Source organism: Mustelus asterias, chromosome 3, assembly GCF_964213995.1.
Source record: "Mustelus asterias chromosome 3, sMusAst1.hap1.1, whole genome shotgun sequence".
NCBI lineage: Eukaryota > Metazoa > Chordata > Chondrichthyes > Carcharhiniformes > Triakidae > Mustelus > Mustelus asterias.
In genome coordinates, this window is record NC_135803.1 from 20,940,048 (window position 1) to 20,965,949 (window position 25,902).

General features: G+C 40.3%; 1 protein-coding gene across 10 annotated transcripts in view; it reads left to right on the forward strand.

Annotated features, from left to right (window-relative positions):
- xrn1 (5'-3' exoribonuclease 1) overlaps positions 1-25,902 on the forward strand; it is a 97,411-nt gene that overhangs the window by 69,923 nt on the left and 1,586 nt on the right. For 3 of the 10 annotated variants that reach the window (XM_078205615.1, XM_078205622.1, XM_078205641.1), the window contains 11 exons: positions 2,499-2,639; positions 4,585-4,726; positions 6,080-6,177; positions 6,477-6,605; positions 8,531-8,668; positions 13,989-14,157; positions 15,673-15,836; positions 18,834-18,992; positions 19,087-19,198; positions 19,983-20,140; positions 22,028-22,341. In XM_078205615.1, the coding sequence (XP_078061741.1) occupies positions 2,499-2,639; positions 4,585-4,726; positions 6,080-6,177; positions 6,477-6,605; positions 8,531-8,668; positions 13,989-14,157; positions 15,673-15,836; positions 18,834-18,992; positions 19,087-19,198; positions 19,983-20,140; positions 22,028-22,336 (1,719 nt within the window). In that variant the 3' untranslated portion in view covers positions 22,337-22,341. The remainder of the gene's footprint in view (positions 1-2,498; positions 2,640-4,584; positions 4,727-6,079; positions 6,178-6,476; positions 6,606-8,530; positions 8,669-13,988; positions 14,158-15,672; positions 15,837-18,833; positions 18,993-19,086; positions 19,199-19,982; positions 20,141-22,027; positions 22,342-25,902) is intronic. The other 7 variants (XM_078205626.1, XM_078205635.1, XM_078205652.1 and 4 more) reach the window with 3 other exon arrangements.

Genomic DNA, 25,902 nt, shown 5'->3' on the forward strand with positions numbered 1-25,902 from the left:
GGAGCACTGCCCCTTCATCAGGTGAGTGGGAGTTGTGTTCACCAACAGGGCATATATAGACACAAACTCAATTTCCAAGATAATGGTTGGAATGCGAGTCTTTACAAGTAATCAAGTCTTAAAGGTACAGACAATGTGAGTGGAGATGAATGAACATCCTGTTGGGGAACACTTCAGCAGTCACGGGCATTCAGCCTCTGATCTCTGGGTAAGCGTTCTCCAAGGCGGCCTTCATGACACATGACAACGCAGAATCGCGGAGCAGAAACTGCTAGCCAAGTTCCGCACACATGAGGACGGCCTCAACCGGGATCTTGGGTTCATGTCACACTATCTGTAATCCCCATGACTTGCCTGGGCTTGCAAAATCTCTCTGACTGTCCTGGCTGGAGACAATACACATCTCTTTAACCTGTGCTTAACCCTCTCTCCATTCTCATTGTCTGTATCTTTAAGACTTGATTACCTATAAAGCCTCTCATTCCAACCATTGTTTGTGAACACAACTTCCACTCACCTGATGAAGGGGCAGTGCTCCGAAAGCTTGTGGCTTGTGCGATCAAATAAACCTGTTAGACTTTAATCTGGTGTTCTTACTGTGCTTACCCCAGTCCGATGCTGGCATCTCCACATCATGACCTCTCCTGTGGCCAGAGAGGAATTAAAACAGTCCAAAGATGTGCAGATTAGGTTGATTGGCCATGCTAAATTGCCCATTAGTGTCAGGGGTACTGGCAGGGCTAAATACATGGGTTTTGGGGATACAGCCTGGGTGGGATTGCTTTGGTGCAGGTTTGATGGACCAAATGGCCTCCTTCTGCACTGTAGAGAATCTATGATTCTATGAAAATTATTGTCTGCTATTTCCTCCCTTGCCTCATTCAACAGTCTGGGATACATTTCATCTGGCCGTGGAGATTTATCCACTTTTGAGCTTTTCAGACCACCCAGAACCTCCTCTCTGTCTTATATTAGTTTCTTTAATTGTATCACAACCCTTCTTTCCTGTTTTCCATACCACATCATCTCCCTCTCACTAGTGAACACTGATGCAAAGTATTTGTTTAGAATCCTACCTACATCCTCTGATTCCACACACAAATTACCACTGTAGTCCTTAATGTGACCTACTCTTTCCCTTGTTGTCCTTTTACTCTGAATGTACTTGGGAGACAATATAGGGTTTTTCTTTATTTTACCTGTCCGTATTCTTTCGTGCCCCCTTTTTGCTCCCCTAATTTGGAGGGTGTGATGCTAATAACGCTGCAAAAATGTACTATTCCTATCTGAAGCAAATGCAGAACATTTTTTGCTTCTGTACTTGTGCAGTGGTGGGATAGTAAATAGTGAGGAAGATAAGTCTTAGATTACAAGAGGATATAGACAGGCTGGTCAGATGGACTGATCAATGGCAAATGGAATTGAATCCTGATAAGTGTGAGGTGATGCACTTGGGATGACAGACAAAGCAAGGGAACACATGATGAACAGTAGGACCCTGGCAAACACAGGATCAGAGGGACCTTGGTGTGCATGTACATTGGTCCCTTAAAATAGCAGGACAGGTGGATGAAGTGGTAAGAAAGCAAATGGTTTAGTTGCCTTTATTAGCTGACGCACAGGGAGGTTATGCTGGAACCGTATAAAATGTTGGTTTGGCCACAGCTAGAGAATTGTGTGCAGTTCTGGAATCCACGTTATAGAAGGGATGTGATAACATTGGGAAGGGTTGCAGAGGAGATTTACCAGATGTTGCCTGGGCTGGAGAGTTTCAGTTATGACGAGAGATTGGATAGGCTGGGTTTGTTTTCCTTGGAGCAGAGGAGACTGAGGGGGGGACGTGATTGAGATGTATAAAATAAGGGTATAGATAGACAGGAAGAAACTGTTCCTCTTGGTGAAGGGATCAATGACTAGGAGGCATAAGTTAAGGGGCAGGAAGTTTAAAGGGGACGTGAGGAAAACATTTTCACCCAGATGGTGGTAGGAGCCTAGAACTCTCTGCCTGAAATGGTGGTGGAGGCAGAGACCCTCATAACATTAAGTATTTAAACATGCACTCACAAAGCCCATGGTATACAAGGCTGTGGGCAAGTGCTGGAGAATGCGCTTAAAATAGTTAGGTGGTTTGTCTTTGATCAGATGCCATGAGCCAAAAGAGTCTTTTTCTGTGCTGTATAACTTTATGATTCTGTGCTCCTACTGTCAAAAAGCCAGTGAATTGGCACTTATTAGTGAACTTGCTTACTTGATGGCTTTGAGAAATGGCAATGCCACTCTGGCAAATTAGTAGGTAATGCAACTGACTTTCTTAGGGCGAAGTTAATTTTATAGTAATAACCTTGTTTCCTCTTGAAACATTACCAGCCGATTCAACATTCTTATTACAACCAATACTTTTACACTGTTGTTTTGTCAAGTTGAATTTCAAAATGAATATTTTTTTCTTTTAGCAATTGATTTACTACTTGAGCTGAACTATATTTTATTGATTATAGGGCCACTTGAAGCCTGATGATGAGTTCTCCAATGTATGGCAGTCTTTACATAGCAATTTTGGAACTTCTCCCTTCCACATACAGAGTAATTCAAACAATGCGGATTTAGCCAGTAAACGCTCTTTGGTTTGGCAAGAAAAGGTAAATAAAATTCTGAAGTCTAGTCCAAATTGGTAATATTTGACATACTTCAACTACAGTTCATTCAGAATATCTTAAGAAGTTTAAAACAGTGTTAAAGTCAATGGCCCAAGCAACAAACCATTTCTGCTCCCATTTTTGCATGTTAGAGCAGAAATCCCTCCAATTAAATATTGGGAAGACTGAAGCCACCGTTTTTGGTCCTTGGTCAACACTGTTCCGTAGCTACTGGCTCTATCTCTTTCCCTGATGAAGTCTAAGATTCCATTCTATTCATTCTATTCAGATCCTTGGTGTAACATCTGCTCCCAATTTCATATTCACACTATCAATAAAACTGCCTTTTTTGACCAATGTAGCATCACTTGACTTTGCCCCGACCCATTCATCTGCTGCTAACCCTCATCCATGCCTTTGTTTCCTCTAGACTCAAATTCCAAGCACACCTGATTGGCCTCCCACATTCTACCCTCCATAAACTTGATGTTATCCAAATCCCTACTGCCTGTGTCTTAACTAGCAGCAAGTGCCATTCCCCTATCACTCCTGTGCTCGCTGACCTGCTTTGGCTCCTGGCCAAGGAAAGTCTTGGTAAAATTCTCGTTCTTGTTTTCCAATCCCCTCCATGGCCTTTCTTATTTCTCTAATCTCCTCCAACTCCACAATCCTCAAACTATATGCTGTCTTCTATATCATGCCCCTTGTGCATTCCAAATTATAATTGCTCCACCAGGGAAAGCCATGCCTTCAGCCGTCCAGGCCTCTAGCTCTGGAATTCCCTCCCTGTACCTCTGCTTCTTTAGTTCACTCTCCTGCTCCTTAAAACCACCTCTTTGACCAAGCTTTTAGCCATCTGTCCCAATACCACCCTTCTGTGGATTGATAAGTTTTGTTTTGTAATGCTCCTGTGATGTGGTTTGGGATATTTCATTATAAGAAAAGGCCATATAAATAATTAATTAAAGGGTGTACTTTTTCATGATAAAGACTACAGCATGTTAATCCTCCTGATCTGCTGGGTAAAATATCTCCTGTAGATTCATTGCATAACACAATTTGTTGAAAAAGTACACGTAAATGCCATTAAAAACCAATGTATTAGACATATTTCTTGATCACGCATCCAGATTTGAAACTATTCTCTCTCCACAGATGCTGTCAGACCTGCTGAGATTTTCCAGTATTTTCTGTTTGAGTTGTGGATCCCTCACACTGGGTTGCATTTCTGCATGAAGACATAGGGTGCATTGAACTGTACAATATTTTATTTTGGAGGGAGGGGAGGCAGTGGCATTGTCGCTGGACTCATAATCCAGAGACCCAGCATAATGTTCCAGGGACTCCGGGTTTGAATTCCACTATGGCAGAGGGTGAAATTGAATTCAATAAAAATCTGGAATTAAAAGTCTCATGATGACCATGAACACAAGAACTAGGAGCAGGAGTAGGCAGTTCAGCCCCTCGAGCCTGCTGTGCTATTCAATATGATTATTATCCTGCCCATTATCCGTAACCCTTGAACCCATTATTAATTAAAAATTTATCTATCTCAGATTTAGTCCATGTCCCGACGTCCAATGCACTGAGGTGTGAATTCCACAGATCCATGACCCTTTGAGTGAAGTAACTTCTCATCTCTGCTACCCCTTATCCTAAAACTATGAACCACTGTCGATTGTCATAAAAACCCATCTGGTTCACTAATCTCCTTCCGGGACAGTAATCTGCCATTCCTTACCTGGTCTGGCCTATACGTGATTCCAGATCCACAGCAATATGGTTCACTCCTAAATGTCCTCTGGAATGACACAGCAATCCACTCAGTTCAAGAGCAATTAGAGATGGGCAATAAATGCTGGTCCAGCCAGAGGCACCTATGTCACCTGAACAACTTTTTAAAAAGTAAGTGTGCATGCTTTATTTTTACTGATTTCTACCCTTCCAGGCTGTGACTGGGCCAGCTTCTGTTACGGGGTTTCAATCCAAAAATCCAAATTCTACAGAAAATAAAGTGCAACCATTCAAAATAGATGGACAGCAAAAACAGAAATGGGTATCGCCAGAGCAACAGGCATGTGCCAGGAAAGGTAACCATTGGAAATGTGCTACAAGTGTAACAATTTGGTTACTGTTAATGGAATAAATGAATTAAAACAATTGCTTTGTAATTGATTTAATTATGCTAGAAATTATTGGTAACTCGCACCAATTTCAATCAGTGTTGATAATGAGATTTATTCTAGCATATCTTACTCTGTTACTTCACTGTAGTGAGTTAAAAGGTTTTGCTGCAAATGTGGTGTTTTATATTTTCATACTTTACCCCCTCCCCTGACAGCATTCCAAAGGAACTGTATCCACTGTGACACTCTGGTCCACTCTTCCATCACTCTCAAAGCCTCATCACCAACTGCCTTTTCACTTCCTCTCTCGTGCCTTGGCCCCAATCACTCCTTTCTGCTTTACTTACAGTACATGAAATTGCAAGTAGTATATTGCTTGCTTGCAATGCAGCCACCTCTGCACTGGGGTGATCAGCTGCAGACTGGGTGACCATTTTGCGGCACACTTCACTTAGTCTGCAAGCACGACTCTGACCTTCAAGTTCTCATCATACAGCTCACAGCATTTAATTAAAATGCCATTTTAATTCACCACCTTGCTCTCATTCCTGTCCTCAGCATGCTGCAATGTTCTAGTGAAGCCCAGCCTAAACTTGAGGAACAGCACCTTGTCTTTCAGACATTTTACAGCCTTCTGAACTCAACATTGAATTCAATAACTTCAGACTGTGAATTGTCCTCCATTTTGTTTATTTTGCTTGTATCTTGTTTTCACGCAGCTGTCCTTTATTCTGCCATCAACACCTACTCTGGACTAATGTTTTGTTTCTTCACTACAACCGTTACCGTGCTATTTGCCTTTTATTTTATGAGATCTTTATCACTAAATCTGTCGCCCTCTAACCTATCCTGGACCACAAATTCTCAAGAGTGTGTCAGCCTGCAGGCAATCTGGATATGTGGTGGCCTCTTACAGTGCAGTGCAGGAACTGTAGTCCGTAAAGCCACCAGACAAAGTACTCAAAGCAGATTAAATGCTGTGACCTGTACGATGAGGCAAATCATCTTTCCCGAGCCTGCCCGAAACTAGCTTTCCCATGCGTATAATTTCATAAATGTCTTTAATTTCTCCTATTATGCTTCCTATTGTTAAACCAACTTTTTTTTATTTAAGCACTACAAATAATCCCACTACATCTTTCATTTCTCATAAGTGGTGTTCATCTGTGTACATATATATTCTATATTTTCTTTAGCCATTTAATTTTTAATATTACTGCATTCATTATAAATAAACTAATTGCTGGTGTTAGTGACAGAATGCTCTGTATGTATTTTGTATTTCACAAAATTAAAACTCTATCTTGCTAACTCCAGCGAAAGAGGACAACTCTGAATGTTTCAAGGCAAGAACGTATGGACCTGAAGACCCCAGCCAATCACAGTCGTCAGTTTCCAAACTGCAAAATAAACAGGTAATATTCGGGTATCAGAATTCTAACTTGGAAAGTTAATGTTCTGAAGTCTGGATGTAGACCAAAATGTGAAGGGATGATCCACCATACATCAGTCATTTATGCAGCTTGGTGTTTAATTTTCTTCTGTTTAAATTAGCCACAAGAGCATTATATAATCCTTTGCCTTCTCCTACTTTAAAATAAAACGTAAATCTCTATCTTAAAAGGATTTTTAATTGGGCATACTGTTCTTTTAGTTTTAAAACGTGTTATAAGTACACAAATTGATTACACAACCATCTTGTGAAACGTTACAGGCATGTACTAGCAGCAGTAAACCAAGTATGAAAATTCTAAAAAGAAATGAAGACTCAGCTGAGCAGAAACCTGCAGTGGTAAATTGTCAGCTGTCTGCATCGATAGAAAGGAATAACTCTTCCACAAAGGTAAGCAGTCCTCTTATAACCAAACATATTGATGTTTGAAGGCATTATTCCATGGTTAGATGGTGGGGGTAGAATGTTTAGATTTTTTTTCGGACTCTGGAGGGCATAGATAACTTGCTGAATGATTAAGTTAGTAAATTGGTAGGATTAGAAAATTGGATGTTAATGGTTTGCTGGATACTGAACTTTTGACATCCAATATCTTCCAGCAGTAGCATAAGCAGAAGCTTGGGAAACAAGCTGCTTACTTGCTCTCTGGGCTAAAGAAGACACTGACAATAAAGAGTGAGAAACTAAAATGTGGCAGGGAGGGCAGTAAGAAAGGAAAAAGTTATTCAGTTATTGTGCTATTTAAAGGTGATCTCATTTAGCATTGCACAAAAAGAATTTGAGACCAAGTGTGGTCTTTGGGAGAGTTGTTTAGAGGGCAAAGGATGATTCAATTAGGGCAAATCAATGCTCAGGCTGGATAAATAATTTCGACTTCTTCTGTTGCGGAAGTCCAGAATGAGGCAAGGGTGGTGCGGGGGAGCACATTATCTCAAAAATTTGAATTAAGCTGTTTAGCAGTGATGTAAGTGATGGGCGGCACAGTGGTTAGCACTGCTGCCTCACAGGGACCTGGGTTCAATTCCCAGCTTGGGTCACTGTCAGTGCAGAATCTGCACATTCTCCCCGTGTCTGTGTGGGTTTCCTCCAGGTGCTCCGGTTTCCTCCCACAGTCCGGAAGATGTGCTGGTTAGGTGCATTGACCATGCTAAATCCTCCCTCAGTGTACCTGAACAGGCGCCACAGTGTGACAACTAGGGGATTTTCACATTAACTTCATTGCAGTGTTAATGTGAGCCTATTTGTGACACTAATAAATAAACTTAAATTTACGAAACTGATTCTTTGGGCAAATGGCAGGTGAAATCTCCCTCTCCCATTTCTTCCCCTTCCCCTCCTCAAAAAACAGCTGTTAAGGCTAAATCAATGGAGAGGTTAGGAGCCGAGATTGATAGATTTTTATTAGGTGACACTATGGAGTCGTATGAAACCAAGTCAGGTAAATAGTGAAGATGCAGATTAGTTATGATCAAATTTAATAGCAGAACAAGCTGAAGGGCATGAATGGATTTGTGCTCCTCATCAAGTTGATTGGAAATGATTGCAGGGGATTTTAAAAATAAAAGTATATAAGAAAGGAAATGTGTTCCAGTTGAATGGAGCGAAAGGTCCCCTAGGGGCTGACTATTTTCCCCAAATGTTATAAGATGAGTATTTCAAATGTGGTGAGCTGGTGCAGCCATGTTGCTCCTCTGTGACTTGAGCAATAGAAGCAGCAGAGTTAAATGTGTCTGACAAATGGAATCAGGTGCTATTTAAGAGGAAGCTTCTTTTTGTTTTAATTTGTCTCTCTTCCCCACTGCTCCCCCACCCCCACACTTCTCCAGGTTCTCTGCACAGCGGCTTGACTTTGTGCTCGCTCACTCCTTGAACTTTGATTCTTCTGATCACCTTAATTTACACATGCCTGTGCACTTTGCCACCAATTGCAGCTTGTGTCTTTTCATTTTGATTTGGCTATAAAGTCACTTGTAAAAGGTTAACATAAAAAGGTTTTTTATTGCAAGGTGAGTTTCATTTTTGTTTTTCAGTGTCCTGGTAGGCTGAGTATTTTTTATGGATCTTTTCACATAATAGCGCTAGTATTTTTTATGATATGGATCTCCACTTCACACTTTAATTATAAAAATTTGATGTTTTGCAAAAAATATTTTGTGAATGTCCTTCCAAAAAGGCCATGTATGTATTTTGAGCAAATCAAACTTTTTTTTTACTTTTCGTAGTTGATTCATATTGCTGTTAGAATTTCAAGCTATTCTTTGTAATTCTGCAGTTTTACTTGAATTTGCATTGAATGTTGTATAATGGATCAACAGGTATCATCCGAATTTGAGGAACTGTTAGTTTCATTAAAGACACCTAGTGAACAAGCAGGGAAAGATGCACAAAGCTCACAGTCTAAAGAAAGTCAGAGAATCACTGGAGAACCACTATCCCCACAGTCTTTTGCCATGGTAGGTGTTGTCAACTTTTGAGCTTGGGAGTTGGACACTTTTTGTTTACGCTTTAAAGGAACAGAACTTTAAAATGGGATCTGTGATAACTGCTATATTTTGTACATCTATCAGAGAACAAATTTATGGTTAGTTTCTTCAAATGGTTCTTTCTGGTGAGTTATGGTTATTAGCAAAATAATGTGACAACTAGTGAATCTCCAGTAGCATAGTGTGGAGCATGTTTATGATGTTTAGTTGCTATTATGGAGCTCTATCTTTCTTTAAGACCATATCCCAAAATGGTCATATTTAGGCAATCATAGCTACTTTTAAATTTGAGGTTGCTGAGAGATTAATTATACCAGTTTGTAAACTTCTAGTGCCCAGTCAGAAGAAGTCAGTATTGGCTTTTCTTCAATTTTTAAAATTAAGATTGTTTTGTCTCTGTACAGTGCCAGACACCACCTAAATGCAAGGTATTATTTATGATTCATCCAGTACATGATTTGTCCATCACAGTTCCAGTATCAGGTGTTACCGTAAGCAAATCATTCAGTTGCACATAATCAGCTCTACTTTAGAATTAAATATGTACTGGATGAACAGAAATTTCCTAAACTAAACAAAATATCGGAAGAACCGAAACCATTTTACCAAATTGGAGGGCCAATGATACTGATCAACATGCAATAATCCAAGTGTTTCTGAGTAAGCTCCATAAATCATCTAAAATAAAAGCAAAATACTGTGGACACTAGAAATCAGAAATAAAACAGAAAATGCTGGATGAATTCAGCAGGTCTGGCAGCATTTGTGGAGAGAGAAGTAACATTTCGAGTCTGTGACTCTTCAGAGCACAAAGGAGTGAAATAAATCAATGTACACTATATGGGGCGGCACGGTAGCACAGTGGTTAGCACTGCTGCTAACCTGGTGTTGTTAAGCTTCACAGCTCCAGGGTCCTGGGTTCGATTCCCGGCTCGGGTCACTGTCTGTGTGGAGTTTGCACATTCTCCTCGTGTCTGCGTGGGTTTCCTCCGGGTGCTCCGGTTTCCTCCCACAGTCCAAAGATGTGCGGGTTAGGTTGATTGGCCAGGTTAAAAATTGCCCCTTAGAGTCCTGGGATGTGTAGGTTAGAGGGATTAGCGGGTAAATATGTGGGGGTAGGGCCTGGGTGGGATTGTGGTCGGTGCAGACTCGATGGGCCGAATGGCCTCCTTCTGCACTGTAGGGTTTCTATGATTTCTATGCTCGCAGTTCCAACTGAGGAGAAAAATCAGGTTAGGATTAACATGTAGTTTTTTTTTATTTTTGTAATGTATTCCAAAATGTTACAACAGCTAGATCTCTTGTGCTTGCATACATAATAGTTGCCTTGCTTTCTGAAATATAAACAATAGGTAATCCAGGGGTGGACTGTACTATTAATGTTGAAGGGAGAGTCTGAAATACAGTCCCAAATTTAAAATATTTTGCAAAAAGGGTGTTGAGGTAGAGATAATATGATGTAAATTAAGAAAGTTTAAAACAAATTTATATATATTGTCTGACCTTCATAATAAAGATTATTTCTGAAACAGGTGGATAGTAAAAGTGGAAAGCTGTGTCATAACACATGCAGAGACTGTATAAAACTGTAGTTTGCAGTGAATTAACTTATTTTTATCTATCTGCAGTGGGTGAGGAAATTGTTGTTTTCCTGAATCAATCAATAATAATTTTACTGTCTTTGAAAAGACCTCAAGTTTCTCTGAATTTTTGTATTGATGCTGCGTGTCCACCACTCACCCATGAAACCTCCAACTTTGCCTGGGAGGATCCACAAATAGAACATCAGTGTGTGCTTTGAAACAAACTGATGGCAATGGCAGTGCATATCTGATCTCCCAAACATTTACCATGCTACTCCATTCGAGATGGTAGGACTATTTTTTTAAACTTGTCATGAGATTGAAGAGAATATATACTACAAACCATCTTCATGTGGAAAAAACCTGCTGAAAATGAATTCATTTTTTTCATAATTTTAAACTCAGAAGCCCAAAACTGAATTGGGGTTGTGTTCTGTTTTGGCTTGGTTTGCATAATGTTTGAGATAATTGATGCCAAATATAGGTGATGCGTTGTTGGGATATCAAATGGCTTCACTTTTAATTTGATTTATTGTTGTCACGTGTATTTGGATACAGTGAAAAGTATTGTTTCTTGCATGCTATACAGACAAAACATATCATTCATAGAGTACTAGGGGAGAAGGAAAGAAGAGGAAGCAGAATATAGTGTTACAGTCATAGTTACGGTGTAGAGAACGATCAACTTAGTATATGGTAGTCCATTTAAAAGTCTGGTGGTGGCAGGGAAGAAGCTGTTTTTGAGTCGGTTGGTATGTGATCTCAGATTTTTGTATCGTTTCCCAACGGAAGAAGGTGGAAGAGAGTATGTCTGGGTGTGTGGGGTCCTTGATTATGCTGGCTGCTTTTCTGAGGCAGTGGGAAGTGTAGCTGGAGTCAATGGATGGGAGGCTGGTTTGTGTGATGGACTGGGCTACGTTCACAACCCTGTGTAGTTTCTTGTGGTCTTGATCAGAGCAGGAGCCATGCCAAGCTGTGATACATCTGGAAAGGATACTTTCTACGCTGCGTCTGTAAAAATTGGTGAGAGTCGTAGTGGACATGCCGAATTTCCTTGGGATGATTCAGACCAAGGACTTTGAATGAACAGTGTTTTGAATAACAACATCTAGTTGCAAAGAAAACAGTTTAATGTTGATTATTGAGAATGGATGCAAAGTATTTCAGGCCATTGTCTACAATCGAGTCAGGAATTTATCTCCGATTCCCCATCTGATGGTTGAAAATATTCTTGCACAGTGTTCATCCATATTAATTACTTGGGCATTCTCATCTAGTCATGTCTAAATAATGCCCTGATCAATGAAATGCAATGAAGTCTTCTGTTTGTTATGAGTAAATCATGATGAGTGATCATAATGCCATTAGTTTCAACCTGATCGTGGATAAGGATAGATCTGGTCCTTGGGTTGAAGTTCTGAACTGGAAAAAGGCCAAATTTGATGAAATGAGAAGGGATCTGGGAAGTGTGGATTGGCACAGGCTGTTCTCTGGTAAGGATGTAAATGGAAAGTGGGAGGCCTTCAAAGGAGAAATTTTGAGAGTGCAGAGTTTGTATGTTCCTGTCAGGATTAAAGGCAAAGTAAATAGGAATAAGGAACCTTGGTTCTCGAGGGAGATTGTAACACTGATTAAGAGGAAGAGAGAGTTGTATGAAATGTACAGGCAGCAAGGAACACATCAGATGCTCGAGGAGTATAAAAAGTGCAAGAAGCTACTTAAGAGGGAAATCAGGAGGGCTAAAAGAAGACATGAGGTTGCTTTGGCAGACAGAGTGAAGGAAAATCCAAAGAGCTTCTATAGGTATGTTAGGAGCAAAAGGATAGTGAGGGATAAAATTGGTCCTCTTGAAGACCAGAGTGGTAGACTGTGTATGGAACCAAAAGAGATGGGGGAGATACTAAATGGTTTTTTTGCATCCGTATTTACTGAGGAAACGGGCATGGAGTCTACGGAAATAGGGCAAACTGGTAGGGAGGCCATGGAACCTTTACAGATTAAAGGGGAGGAGGTGCTCGCTGTCTTGAGGAAAATCAGAGTGGATAAATCCCCAGGACTGGACAGGGTATTCCCACGGACCTTGAGGGAAGCTAGTGTTGAACTTGCAGGGGCCCTGGCAGACATATTTAAAATGTCAGTATTCACGGGGGAGGTGCCGGATGATCGGAGGGTGGCTCATGTTGTTCCGTTGTTTAAAAAAGGTTCCAAAAGAAATCCGGGAAATTATCGGCCAGTAAGTTTGACGTCGGTGGTGGGCAAGTTATTGGAAGGTGTGATACGGGATAGGATCTACAAATATTTGGATAGACAGGGACTTATTAGGGAGAGTCAACATGGCTTTGTGCGTGGTAGGTCATGTTTGACCAATCTATTAGAGTTTTTCAAGGAGGTTACCAGGAAAGTGGATGAAGGGAAGGCGGTGGATGTTGTCTACCTGGATTTCAGCAAGGCCTTTGACAAGGTCCCTCATGGGAGGTTAGTTAGGAAGGTTCAGTCGCTAGGTATACATGGGGAGGTAGTAAATTGGATTAGACACTGGCTCAATGGAAGAAGCCAGAGAGTGGTTGTGGAGGATTGCTTCTCTGAGTGGAGGCCTGTGACTAGTGGTGTGCCGCAGGGATCGGTGTTGGGTCCATTGTTGTTTGTCATCTATATCAATGATCTGGATGATAATGTGGTCAATTGGATCAGCAAGTTTGCTGATGATACAAAGATTGGAGGTGTAGTGGACAGTGAGGAAGGTTTTCAAAGCTTGCAGAGGGATTTGGACCAACTAGAAAAATGGGCTGAAAAATGGCAAATGGAATTTAACGCAGACAAGTGTGAGATATTGCACTTTGGAAGGACAAATCAAAGTAGAATGTACAGGGTAAATGGTAGGACTCTGAAGAGTGCAGTTGAACAGAGGGATCTGGGAATACAGGTACAGAATTCCCTAAAAGTGACGTCACAGGTGGATAGGGTCGTAAAGAGTGCCTTTGGTACATTGGCCTTTATAAATCGGAGTATCGAGTATAAAAGTTGGAGTGTTATGGTAAGGTTATATAAGGCATTGGTGAGGCCCAATTTGGAGTATTGTGTACAGTTTTGGTCACCTAGTTACAGGAAGGATGTAAATAAGATTGAAAGAGTGCAGAGAAGGTTCACAAGGATGTTGCCGGGACTTGAGAGAGATTGAATAGGTTGGGACTTTATTCCATGGAGCGTAGAAGATTGAGGGGAGATTTGATAGAGGTGTATAAGATTTTGTTGGGTATAGATAGAGTGAATGCAAGCAGGCTTTTTCCGCTGAGGCTAGGGGAGAAAAAAACCAGAGGGCATGGGTTAAGGGTGAAAGAAGAAAAGTTTAAGGGGAATATTAGGGGGGGCTTCTTCACGCAGAGAGTGATGGGAGTGTGGAATGAGCTGCCGGATAAAGTGGTAAATGCGGGGTCACTTTTAACATTTAAGAAAAACTTGGACGGGTTCATGGATGAGAGGGGTGTGGAGGGATATGGTCCAAGTGCAGGTCAGTGGGACTAGGCATAAAATGGTTCGGCACAGACAAGAGGGGCCAAAAGGCCTGTTTCTGAGCTGTAATTTTCTATGGTTCTAAAGTTGGACTTTCTTCTCATCTTGATTTTGTGAATGCAGGACCAGTATTTAGAATTAATTTTTACATAATTTTTTCTGATCAGTGCCATAAATATTTTTAATTTTGCTCCTAGAAAGGAACACAGATGTTGAAGGAAATTCTGAAGATAGATAGTGCAAGTTCAGCCCCTCAGAAAGAAAATCACATATCCTCTAATGTAAAGCAAGAAAGCTCTCAAATCTCCAATGCCCATCATGAGAAACCAGGATATACCTCCTACCAACGTCCAGTAAAAAAACTTGGTAAGTAATAAATCGCATTTTAGCTTGTGCATTGTAGTGCTGTAAAACGTTTTAACTTCCTCCTGTTAAAGATTAATTCCACAAAGTGGATGAGAGTGGTCTGTTTTGGTAACTGCAAAAGCAATGGTGAGAATTTGAATACCAGTTTCAATTTACATTCATACTTTTTGCTTCTCTTGGGAGATGATCTTGCTGAGGAATGGGAGTCCCTCTTTGCCACCAAAGCACGCAGACAAGTGCACAATTGTGCTTTGTGTCCATAATTAAAACCTCTGCTGTGAAATATATCAGGAGCAGAAAACATAGTGAGAAATTCATTCGTGGGCCATTTATGTGCACCTCTTGTGATTACTCCTAGAATTATGTTGATGGTGGCCTGTGAATCTGTTGTACACAGCTCGAGTGATGAAAAATGGGTACAGGGAAGAAAGTAACGTGATAGACAGTGACCAAAACGTATAAACTATTGTGGCTCACTCCCTGTAAATAACAGCTGATATTGGAGTAAACCTATCGTCATGAAGAGGCAGTGATCAGTGACTTTCCAACGATCTACGTTAAACTGGGGATTTATAGTGTTTATGTCGAAGTGAGGCTGTTCAATTACCATAATCAACCAAAGTGGCTGAAGATGTTTGTTGGATTTTGCTGCTGATGATAATTTAACTACTTTTTGAGTTTAGTAACTCCAAGCCAGTTCCTTAAACGTATCAGTGTATCATTAAAAGGATATCATTTTTTTAAGAAAGGAAAATTTAAACTTTTACTGCTGGGGAGAAAAATGCAGCTATTCGCTGTAGTGTACTTCACATTTTCACTCTCGAACACCAGGAGTTTCAGACATGGCATTTTTATTATGAATAATACTGCAGGCTGACCCCAGTGCTCCAACTAGTGGTACACCAGGGAGAACCCTGATCCAAGAATTGTACAGACATTTATAGTTAAGATCCAGTTACAAGAAATTAGAATATACCAATCAAAGATGTACATTTGCACAGAGATACAGTTGTCCATTTACAACTTGTGCACGTCTACCTAATTATAATGTCGCCAAGCATGTATTTCTTTCTACTTGTCTATTAACTTCCAGACACAATTATGATAGCTATATTTCTAACCAGAGTACCCCAACTCTCCTGTCCCATTGTTTCTTGTTACTGACAAGCTGCAGCTGTGCATAATTCAGTGGCGGTCTTGTGTGTATGCTGTGTGACTGAGGCCTCCCTTGTCATGGAGTTGTACAGTCCTTGACTCTTATCTAGGTCTGCTTTAATTGATTCCTGTGTTTTCACACAGCTTTCCCTGTGTGCCTGAATTTAGTAGCTTGCAGAAAATGTGACTTTTAAACTTGTGATTATTAACCCTTTCAACTGCTTTTGAAAAATTGTGTGACCATTTGATTGAACCAGTATACATTGTTGAATTTTTTATTTAATTCCTGCTAGTGGCAAAATTCTTAGTTTTTCTATACGTTTTATAGTGAATAGCTTTTTGTGCAAATCTTTTCTGCAGCTGCACAAATCAACAAACCTCAGGGCTCACTGGGCGGAGAAATCTCAGGGCATTTTCGAGGACGACAGCAGCCTCCATTACCTACTCCTGTGTCAGAGTTGCTCGCCATTTGTACCAGAATTGGTCTACCACATCCAGATTTCTCCTTTATCAAGACCCCACAGGTTGGAACATGATTGATTGCGTAACAGCTTACTGTTTACCAGTCAGCAGCATGCTCGTGAATCATGCTAAGTGCTATCTGTTCCCAATCAAGGGCAAACCTGATGATCAACTGACGGTTTCAGTGTTTAGTCTTCGAATTGGCTTGGCAGGTGCTATAAAAATTTACTTACCTTCAGTGCTGGAGAGATATGTAACAAAATTATGAGAATTAAGATTGTAATGCTGGACATTTATTTGTTGGAAGTTATTCTGCCACGCAAGATGGTATTTTTCTGAGGATTTGGATTATTTTGCCTTTGTTCTAAATCTCTCCATTACAAGCTTTTATCGACAGTTATGATTCATTCCACTGTCAAATCAATTGCTCATAGCATCCAAACTAGAGCTATGTAACTAGGGGTGGCACGGTGGCACTGCTGCCTCACAGTGCCAGGGACACATTCAATTTCCTGCTTGAGTCACTATCTATGCGGAGTCTGCACTTTCTCCCCATGTCTGTGTGGGTTTTCTCCGGGTGTTCCGGTTTCCTCCCACAATATGAAAGACGTGCTGGTTAGGTGCATTGGCCATGCTAAATTCTCCCTCAATGTACCCGAACAGACACTGGAGTGTGGCGAATTTTCACGGTAACTTCATTGCAGTATTACTGTAAGCTTACTTGTGACAATAAATAAACTTTAAACTAAAAAAAACTGTTAAGTAAATGAGCAGTTACCCTGTAAAACATTGACTTTTTGAAAACTTCCCAAATGTATTGCACATCTTCTTTAGAAATGTCTTTATTGAAATTCTGGTAGCATGGTGTGAAGCATTTTGTCCATAATCTTGTGTGCAAGTTTCTAAGTATTCCTAGCTTTCTATTGTCACTAGTTTGGCTTTCAAGATTCAGTTCTGTGATTGTAACTCATTTATCTGTCTTAAGAACAGTGGGCAAAATTTCCCCCCTTTTTTTTTAAAGAATGTCAAGGTCTGACTGCAAACCGCCTTGTAGTGCTCTAGCTGCACAGCCGGATTTTTAGTCTAGATTTTCAGGCATTCTTTGGGTTTACGCCATCAGTCTGGCGGGGCCTGAGATCGGGGTGCCATCTGTAAAGGGTGCCCTAATCACAGAAAATAAATTCCCCTCCCATCACCATGGACATGGAGGGCACCCCCAAATGTCAACATCAGGGCACACAACCCCCGCACCAGAATGCCAACATTTTGGGGGGTGGGGGAGGGGGGACCTTTAAACCAGGGGACCGGCAAGGGGTGGAGGAAATCGGGAATCTTACCTTTCTCGCTAATACCAAACGTGTGTTCAAAAATCACCCCGTATTTAATATTGGGAAGTGTTTTTGACATGAGAATTTAAGTAAAGGTTATTTTAAAAAAATTTCATTTTGAGAAAAATCTTTCATGTACGTAGCACTTTTCACAACTTCAGGAGAGTCCAAAGTGCTTTACAGATAATTAAGTACATTGTTGTGATGTGGGATTATGTCATGGTTATGTAAGTAACTGGCAATTTGAACACACGAGCAGCAAAGTGATAAATGACCAGAAATCAGTCTTTGTTGATGTTTGTTGAAGGATAAATGACAGCCAGGTTCTTCTTTGAATTATACAATGGGTTCTTTGATGCCCACATGAGAGAATTTAATATCTGACTCAAAAGACAGCGCTTCCTCAGCACTGCATGAATGTCAGTCTAGATAATGTGCATCTGGAGTGGATCTTGAACTTTGCATTTTGCTACCACTGAGCCAGACAGACACTTATGCATGACTAACTACCACAGATGCTGACTAGACAACATTAGCAGAAAAATTGCTGTCTTTGATTCTTGTGAAAAGTACATTTTGATTATTGTGTCCACAATTTGGCATATGTACTGTTTATCTTGACTAAAGTTTACTGTTGGCTTGGATTTATTTTTAGTTTTTAAAAAGATTTAAGCTTGAAAGTTGCTGTAGATTTTAAATTGCTTGACATTAAAACACATTAGGGTAATGTTGACCAAAGTAAATATTATTTTAAAGTAATTCTTCAACAAAATAACCAATACTCTATTCAGAAAGATAGTCAATGTACAATGCTAGAAATTTAATGCATTTTGGAAATTTGTAAAGGTACCATTGTAATAATAAACTACTGAAATCTTAATATGCTATATAATCCTGGTAGTTTTAGCAGCTAACTGATAGTGTTGGTGCCAATCATTTGGAGAAACTGCGCTCTTAAGTGTTGTGGGAAGTACAGAATCCTCCTTCAGAGCATTTGGCTTCCTATGATGCAGTAATTTACATGATATGAATTGTGAAGTGGAAGATGAAAATTCTGTGTAAAATTATTCTTCCAATCTGAAGTAGGGCAGCATGGTGGCACAGTAGTTAGCACTGCTGCCTCACAGCACCAGGGACCTAGATTCAATTCCAGCCTTGGGTCACTGTCTCCCCGTTCTCCCCGTGTCTGCATGGGTTTCCTCCAGTGTTCTGGTTTCCTCCCACAGTCCAAAGATGTGCAGATTAGGTTGATTGGAGATGGTAAATTGTCCCTTGGTGTCACGGGAATTAGCAGGGTAAATATGTGGGGTTACGGGGATAGGACCTGGGTTGGATTGTCCTTGGTGCAGGCTCCATGGGCTGAATGACCTCCTTCTGCACTGTAGAAATTCTATGTCATTGAACTATTTTGTTAGTGGGAAATCAAATACTCTTAAGAGAGTAATTGTGTTCACACTTGTAATATGAAATCAGAAAATGCTAGAAAAACTGGCAGCATCTGTGGAGGGAGTAAAAAAGTTAACGTATTGAGTCCGTATGACTCTTCAGAGCTTGCCTGTTCACACTTAATTGGTTCCATTGCTCCTCAACAATGTAGCAATATGTGTGATTTTCCATACCTGCTTATCCTTTTTCACCTTTCCGTAGGTAACATAATGTATTTTTAATTGATCTAATAGTTTATCCATTATTCTATATGTAGTTGTTAATAAAATGTTTTGTTTTCACCAGGGCCTGACAGTTTGCCAAGTGAAGTTAGCAAATGGTTTGCTTGTGCATGGACCTCAGTGCCAGTCAGACAATGAAGCCCAGGAGAAAGCTGCAGCATTTGCATTACAGCGACTGGTACAAACAACACCCTTCGCTATTTTTAACTTGCTAATTTTGACAGTTAAGAATCCAGCCCATTTTAATCTAGCCTTTTTGAAAGAATTTGTTTTGCTGTCTAATTCTGGATGCAGTATTTACATTTTTGCTTTTTCAGAATGCCACCGGACAAAATGTTCCCCTTCCTCCAAATATGTTTCCCAGTTATCAACCAGTTGCAGGAACTATACCACCTCGAGTCATTCCACCATCCTTTGCTCAGAGCACTGGTAAGAAATATCTAATTTATGATAATTAAAATCTTAGCGCTCACTAATTACAGTAACTTTTTCTTTTAGTTCTGAGTAACCCACAATACAGAAGTAATGGGGAACCAATATCTGTTTAGAAAAAAGTGTAAAGTAGGCCATGGGAATTAATGAAATAAATAATGCAAAACACTAGATAATTTTATGTTTGATTTAAATCTGTTTTGTTTTACAAGTATTTCTCAGGGCTGCTATTTTCTCTTCAGTCACAGAATTCTTTTGCACAAGCAGCATTATTCAGCCCTTGTTTTTCTTCCATGTTCTGCCCTGACTGTTACAGTGAAGTTTGTAGATACTGGGTTGAATAGATCATTAAACATATATGATTAGTTTATTCCAAGAGAAGCTATTTTTCTGGAAGGGTTAAGGGGCAGTCTAAGGGCACAGTGGGTTACTGGGTGCAGACTGGTTATATTACACACCTAACTTTTGCCCAGGGGAAACCATCCCCCCCCCCCCTCCCCCCGCCCCCCACTCCTCCAAATGAAGGGAAAGGGTAGAGACTTCAAAATTGAACACAGGAGCCCAAATGTGGTAAACAGGGAAAGAAAAGGAAACCAAATTAACTCTGCATTGCTGTGCTTATCAAAGGGCTTTTAAGAGCAGGAAATGGTATGCAGTGGAAATGAGAACTGTTGAAAATTAAAATGGAAATTAATATGGGGGGATGTGAACAGTCCAATCTCTTTAAATGTTCTCGCGTGTTAAAGAATCTTACACTATTTGAATATATTTCAATCCACAGGTGGCATGATGCCCACAGCTCCAAATGGGTACGGTCCTGTGCCTTGGGCAACTTTGATTCCTCCCCCGCTATACAATAACTTTCAGATCCCATATTCAGGAAGCATCTGTCCTGGAGGAGTACTTATTGGTACTCACAATCAATTTGTGCCTTTGCAGGTAAGTTTCCCTCATGTTTTTTTAAAAAATTATTTCTCTGCAGTGGGGAAAAGCTGAAGGAAGAGGTTTTCTGAAAAATGGAAGAGATCACAGATGATGGGATCAAGCATTTTAATATTCTTTTGCTTGATATCCCAACACATTAATGTTAAAAGTTTTGACAAACCATCTTGTTTAATTCATGTTCTCAGATACAAGACTATAAGACCTCAATTTACATACATGATGGAGATTACTGCCTAATTTAGTCGGGTACATCATTAGCACAAAATTAATGATCTTGACTTTCATATGTGAGAATAGAGCAGTTAATTGGTTTGTTGTTTCTTTAACTGATACCCATCTGGTCTCTGTTGTGTGAGAGTAAAAAAGAATTCCCCAAATATCAGAGCTCATTTTGCATGGTGATTTTTGTTTTTTAAAAGAAAAACAACACTCATTTATATAATGCCTTATCTTGAAGTGCTTGCAGCAAATTACATTTTAGTACTGTTGCTAAGTAGCTGGACGAGGTAAACAATCTGTGGGCAACAGGAAAATCAGTGTTTTACTTTTATTTTTTTCATTGGGTTTTGGGGAAGTATGTTGACCAGGATATTGGAACGGATTTTTTGTAATAATGTAACGTTCACCAGAACAGGAAGACAAGGCCTTGGTTTAACAAAGAACCATAGAATAGAATCCCTAGAGTGCAGAAGGAAGCCATTCAGCCCATCAAGTCTGCACTGACTCTCCGACAGAGCATCCCACTCAGGTTCTATTCCCCTAACCCCACATGTTTACCCCACTAATCCTGTGCAAACTCCACACATGATGTGGAGATGCCGGCGTTGGACTGAGCTCCACACAGACAGTGACCCAAGCCGTGAATCGAACCCGGGTCCCTGGCGCTGTGAGGCAGCAGTGCTAACCACTGTGCCACCGTGCCACCCATAAAGGTTTTCAAAATGGCAGTATATTAATTGAGTTTATTCGTCATCTCCTTTTCTGAAGATTATACTGAGCATTCTTGTGATATGTGGAGATGAGGATTGTGTTGAGTAAGAAATCTTTATTCTTTAAATGTAATTTCCTACAGGTGTCTTTCTTGGGGTATGAAATGCTCCTTTCCTGAGAAGCAATAGATGTGGTTTGCTTGGGTCAGTAATGCCACTTTTATTTGGGAGTCAGAAGTTTATAGGTTTAAGCTCCCCTCCATCTTCACATCATATGAAGATAAGACCATGTGTCCTTCCGAAGCCTGCTCCTCCATCTTTGGCTAATCCTCAGCCTCAACTCCCCTTTCCTGCCCACGTCCCATCTCTCTGTCCCCTGAGAGACCAAAAATCTTTCCATCAAAGCTAACATTTCAGTGCAGTACTGAGGGGATGATGCATTGTCATAGATGCCATCTTTCAAAATAGGCATTGGATTGAGGACCTATCTAGATGTGGCTGTAAAAGACTTGTGACAAAGAAGATCGAATAGTTCTTTCAGTAACTTGGTTAACAATCATCCCTCAGCTAACACCACCAAAGCAGGTCATTTATCTCAGTTGCTTTTTATGGCACATTAGAAATAAAGCAAGAAAAGTGAGTACCTTTCAAAAGTCTGTCATAATTAAGCAGCTTGGTTATGCTAATGATGTAAAAGGAGTTAAACAAATACCTCGAACTCTGTCTGACACCCCAAAGATAAATGAGGATAAGTCATCTATGTCTTGCTGCAGTTCTGATGTAAAAACACTTAATGGCATCATCTTGTATGATTCAATTGGTAAATAAGGTTTTTTATATGAGGTGTTGCTTTCATATGAAGAGTAAAGACCCTACAAGCTCAGTAATTTTATTTTTTTGTCACTATGACCATTTTGTTATAAAGATTACCATGTGTTTTAATTTTTAACAGGTCACCAAGAGGAGGACAACTTTCAACAAGACATATGATGACAAGGAATACAATCCTTCAATTCAGCAAAAACTGACACAACCAGCAACTAAAATGGAGTTTTCTAATCCATCATCACATGGCTACCCTGCTGCTGGGACCTCAAATTATTTTCAGCCTAATCGAACACCTCTTGAACCCCAGAACAAAACAATTCTACAGAGCCCCATTCAACCCCAAGGGCAGCAACGGCCAATGGCAGGTTCTTCTGGAAAACGCAAGCACAGGAAACTGGCTGTCAATTTTGGAGCCTCCCGACCGCCCCAGTAGTGAAGGTGAATCAAATTATGCTGTTTCTGAAATCTAATTTCACACGGGGGTGTGTATTTTTTTAATAGTCTTGACATTCAATGTTGCATTTTTCTTAGTGTCTTCATCCAGTGACATTCTTACCTAAATTTCCAAATTGTAACATTGTTAACCAGAGAAAGCTATCTCCATTTAAAGCTGCTGTTCGTAGATTATTTTGCCCTTGAAGAGATGGTGCTGTTCAATCCTACATGTTTAAAATTTTTAGTGGGGATATTCCCATCTGTCACTCTAATTTAAATCTGGTCGAGTGCTGCAGAAGTCCATTTCCATGCTTCGCCAACTGCATCCAGCTGCTGGAAAAGACCATGAAACACTGCAGTTTCTGTTGATGTGAATTTGTTTTCTATTTGCAATAGTTGTTCATGTAATCTTACCCTGTCTTCAGAGGTTTGAGTGGAAATGTGGAAGTAATGTCTGACTTTTTAGAAAGAAAACATCTACTTTGTTCATATCCCAGCACAAACTCCAATAAGCATTTGGGTCTGTGTAAGCTTTGTACAAGATATTTAATTATGCCACAGACCATCTCCTAATATTTGAATTATTTTAGTCACGCAATAATGAGTTTCACCTTTTGGAAGTTCATTAGAATCATTGCATGATGTGCTCTTTGTAATCCTTCACGAACCATGCGTATTTTCTCACTAAGAACAAATTATAGGACTAGCTATCATCCGTGCTATCCTTGTGGACTACCTGTTATCTATTTGGCTCTGGTGAGATGTTGACTGGAAGGCCGATGGGCAAGAACTTTCTGGGCTGCATTTATGAGAAATATTAAAATCCAAAAGATTGGGTTTTAAAGAGAATAATGAAAATAGTTAAAACCTTTTAAACTATAACACAAACCATATTAATTAATCAGATGTGCATTTTTTCCAATTGCCAAGTTGATTGCTGTAAATAGGAAAAAAGCTTCTTTAATAGTTAATATTTGGTAACAATTTTTTTTGTGTACAACATTTTTGTCATAATTGTCTGAAATGGATAGACAAATTATGTATTCTACACCAAAATATTTACTTTTGGCCTTTGTGCTAGATATGGATGATGCATCATGGAAGCTGAACTTCCACAAATGCAAAAGCACTGATATCACACCTTCTCCCCACTTATCTACCTTCAGCAATCTGAAAATTCCACAGTGATTTGTAAATGTTCATCATATAAACAATTCACCCAGAGGTCTTTGTGATAAGACTTTCATTTTCATTTGTGAGGTTAATTATAACTTACCTGAACTATTGCTGGTGTAGAAGCCACATTTGTTGAAAAAGTAGTCAGATTTTATTATTATTAATGAACAATGTTTTCATGTTATGTCAGTTCCAAAAATCTAAACTTTTTCTTTATAATAATTTGGTTTTAGACTTAGTCAGGTCTACACCGTGTAATTTCTGGCCTTTTATTTCAATCTTCAGCCCTGCATTTAATTGTTTCCATTTTGTAGTCTGCAGCTTGGAGCAAAAAGTTAGGAGTTTGTTCTGAATTTATTTATTTTTGGTAGTTCATTACAGCTCAAAAGGGGGGGCGATGGCCTAGTGGTATTATCATTAGACTATTAACCCAGAAACTCAGCAAATGTTCTGGGGACCTGGGTTCAGCAAAAAAATATCTGGCATTAAGAAAAGATTTTTGTTTTGGGTGGCACAGTGGTTAGCACTGCTGCTTCACAGTGCCAGGGACCCGGGTTCGATTCCCCGCTTGGGACACTGTGTGCACAGTCTGCACATTCTCCCTGTGTTTGCGTGGGTTTCCTCCCACAGTCCAAAAAACATACTGGTTAGCTGCATTGGCCATGCTAAATTCTCCCTTGGTGTACCCAAAAAGGTGCCAGAGTGTGATGACGAGGGGATTTTCACTAACTTCATTGCAGTGTTAATGTAAGCCTACTTGCATTATCCTTGGATTTATCCAAGGATTCTCTGGGAGGCAAGAGAAGTGATTGCAGAGCCTCTGGCTCTGATCTTCAGGTCGTCGTTGGCCTCTGGTATAGTACCAGAAGATTGGAGGTTAGCAAATGTTGTCCCATTGTTTAAGAAGGGGAACAGAGACTTCCCCGGGAATTATAGACCGGTGAGTCTCACTTCTGTTGTCGGCAAGATGTTGGAAAAAATTATAAGGGATAGGATTTATAGTTATTTGGAGAGTAATGAATTGATAGGTGATAGTCAGCATGGTTTTGTGGCAGGTAGGTCGTGCCTTACTAACCTTATTGAGTTTTTTGAGAAAGTGACCAAGGAGGTGGATGGGGGCAAGGCAGTGGACGTGGTATATATGGATTTTAGTAAGGCGTTTGATAAGGTTCACCATGGTAGGCTTCTGCAGAAAATGCAGATGTATGGGATTGGGGGTGATCTAGGAAATTGGATCAGGAATTGGCTAGCGGATAGGAAACAGAGGGTGGTGGTTGATAGTAAATATTCATCATGGAGTGCGGTTACAAGTGGTGTACCTCAGGGATCTGTTTTGGGGCCACTGCTGTTTGTAATATTTATTAATGATCTGGATGAGGGTATAGTTGGGTGGATTAGCAAATTTGCTGATGACACCAAAGTCGGTGGTGTGGTAGACAGTGAGGAAGGGTGTCGTAGTTTGCAGGAAGACTTAGACAGGTTGCAAAGTTGGGCCGAGAGGTGGCGGATGGAGTTTAATGCGGAGAAGTGTGAGGTAATTCACTTTGGTAGGAATAACAGATGTGTTGAGTATAGGGCTAACGGGAGGACTTTGAATAGTGTGGAGGAGCAGAGGGATCTAGGTGTATGTGTGCATAGATCCCTGAAAGTTGGGAATCAAGTAGATAAGGTTGTTAAGAAGGCATATGGTGTCTTGGCGTTTATTGGTAGGGGGATTGAATTTAGGAGTCGTAGCGTTATGTTGCAACTGTACACAACTCTGGTGCGGCCGCACTTGGAGTACTGTGTGCAGTTCTGGTCCCCACATTACAGGAAGGATGTGGAGGCTTTGGAGAGGGTGCAGAGGAGGTTTACCAGGATGTTGCCTGGTATGGAGGGGAGATCCTATGAGGAGAGGCTGAGGGATTTGGGATTGTTTTCGCTGGAAAGGCGGCGGCTAAGAGGGGATCTTATTGAAACATATAAGATGATTAGAGGTTTAGATAGGGTGGATAGTGATAGCCTTTTTCCTCTGATGGAGAAATCCAGCACGAGGGGGCATGGCTTTAAATTGAGGGGGGGTAGTTATAGAACCGATGTCAGGGGTAGGTTCTTTACCCAGAGGGTGGTGAGGGATTGGAATGCCCTGCCAGCATCAGTTGTAAATGCGCCTAGTTTGGGGGCGTTTAAGAGATCCGTAGATAGGTTCATGGACGAAAAGAAATTGGTTTAGGTTGGAGGGTCACAGTTTTTTTTTAACTGGTCGGTGCAACATCGTGGGCCGAAGGGCCTGTTCTGCGCTGTAATGTTCTATGTTCTATGTACTTGTGATACTAATAAGTAAAAATAAAAGTGAATATTCTGAAATTTGCAAAAGATCTATTTTTAAAGAGGAAACTTTTGTAGTTA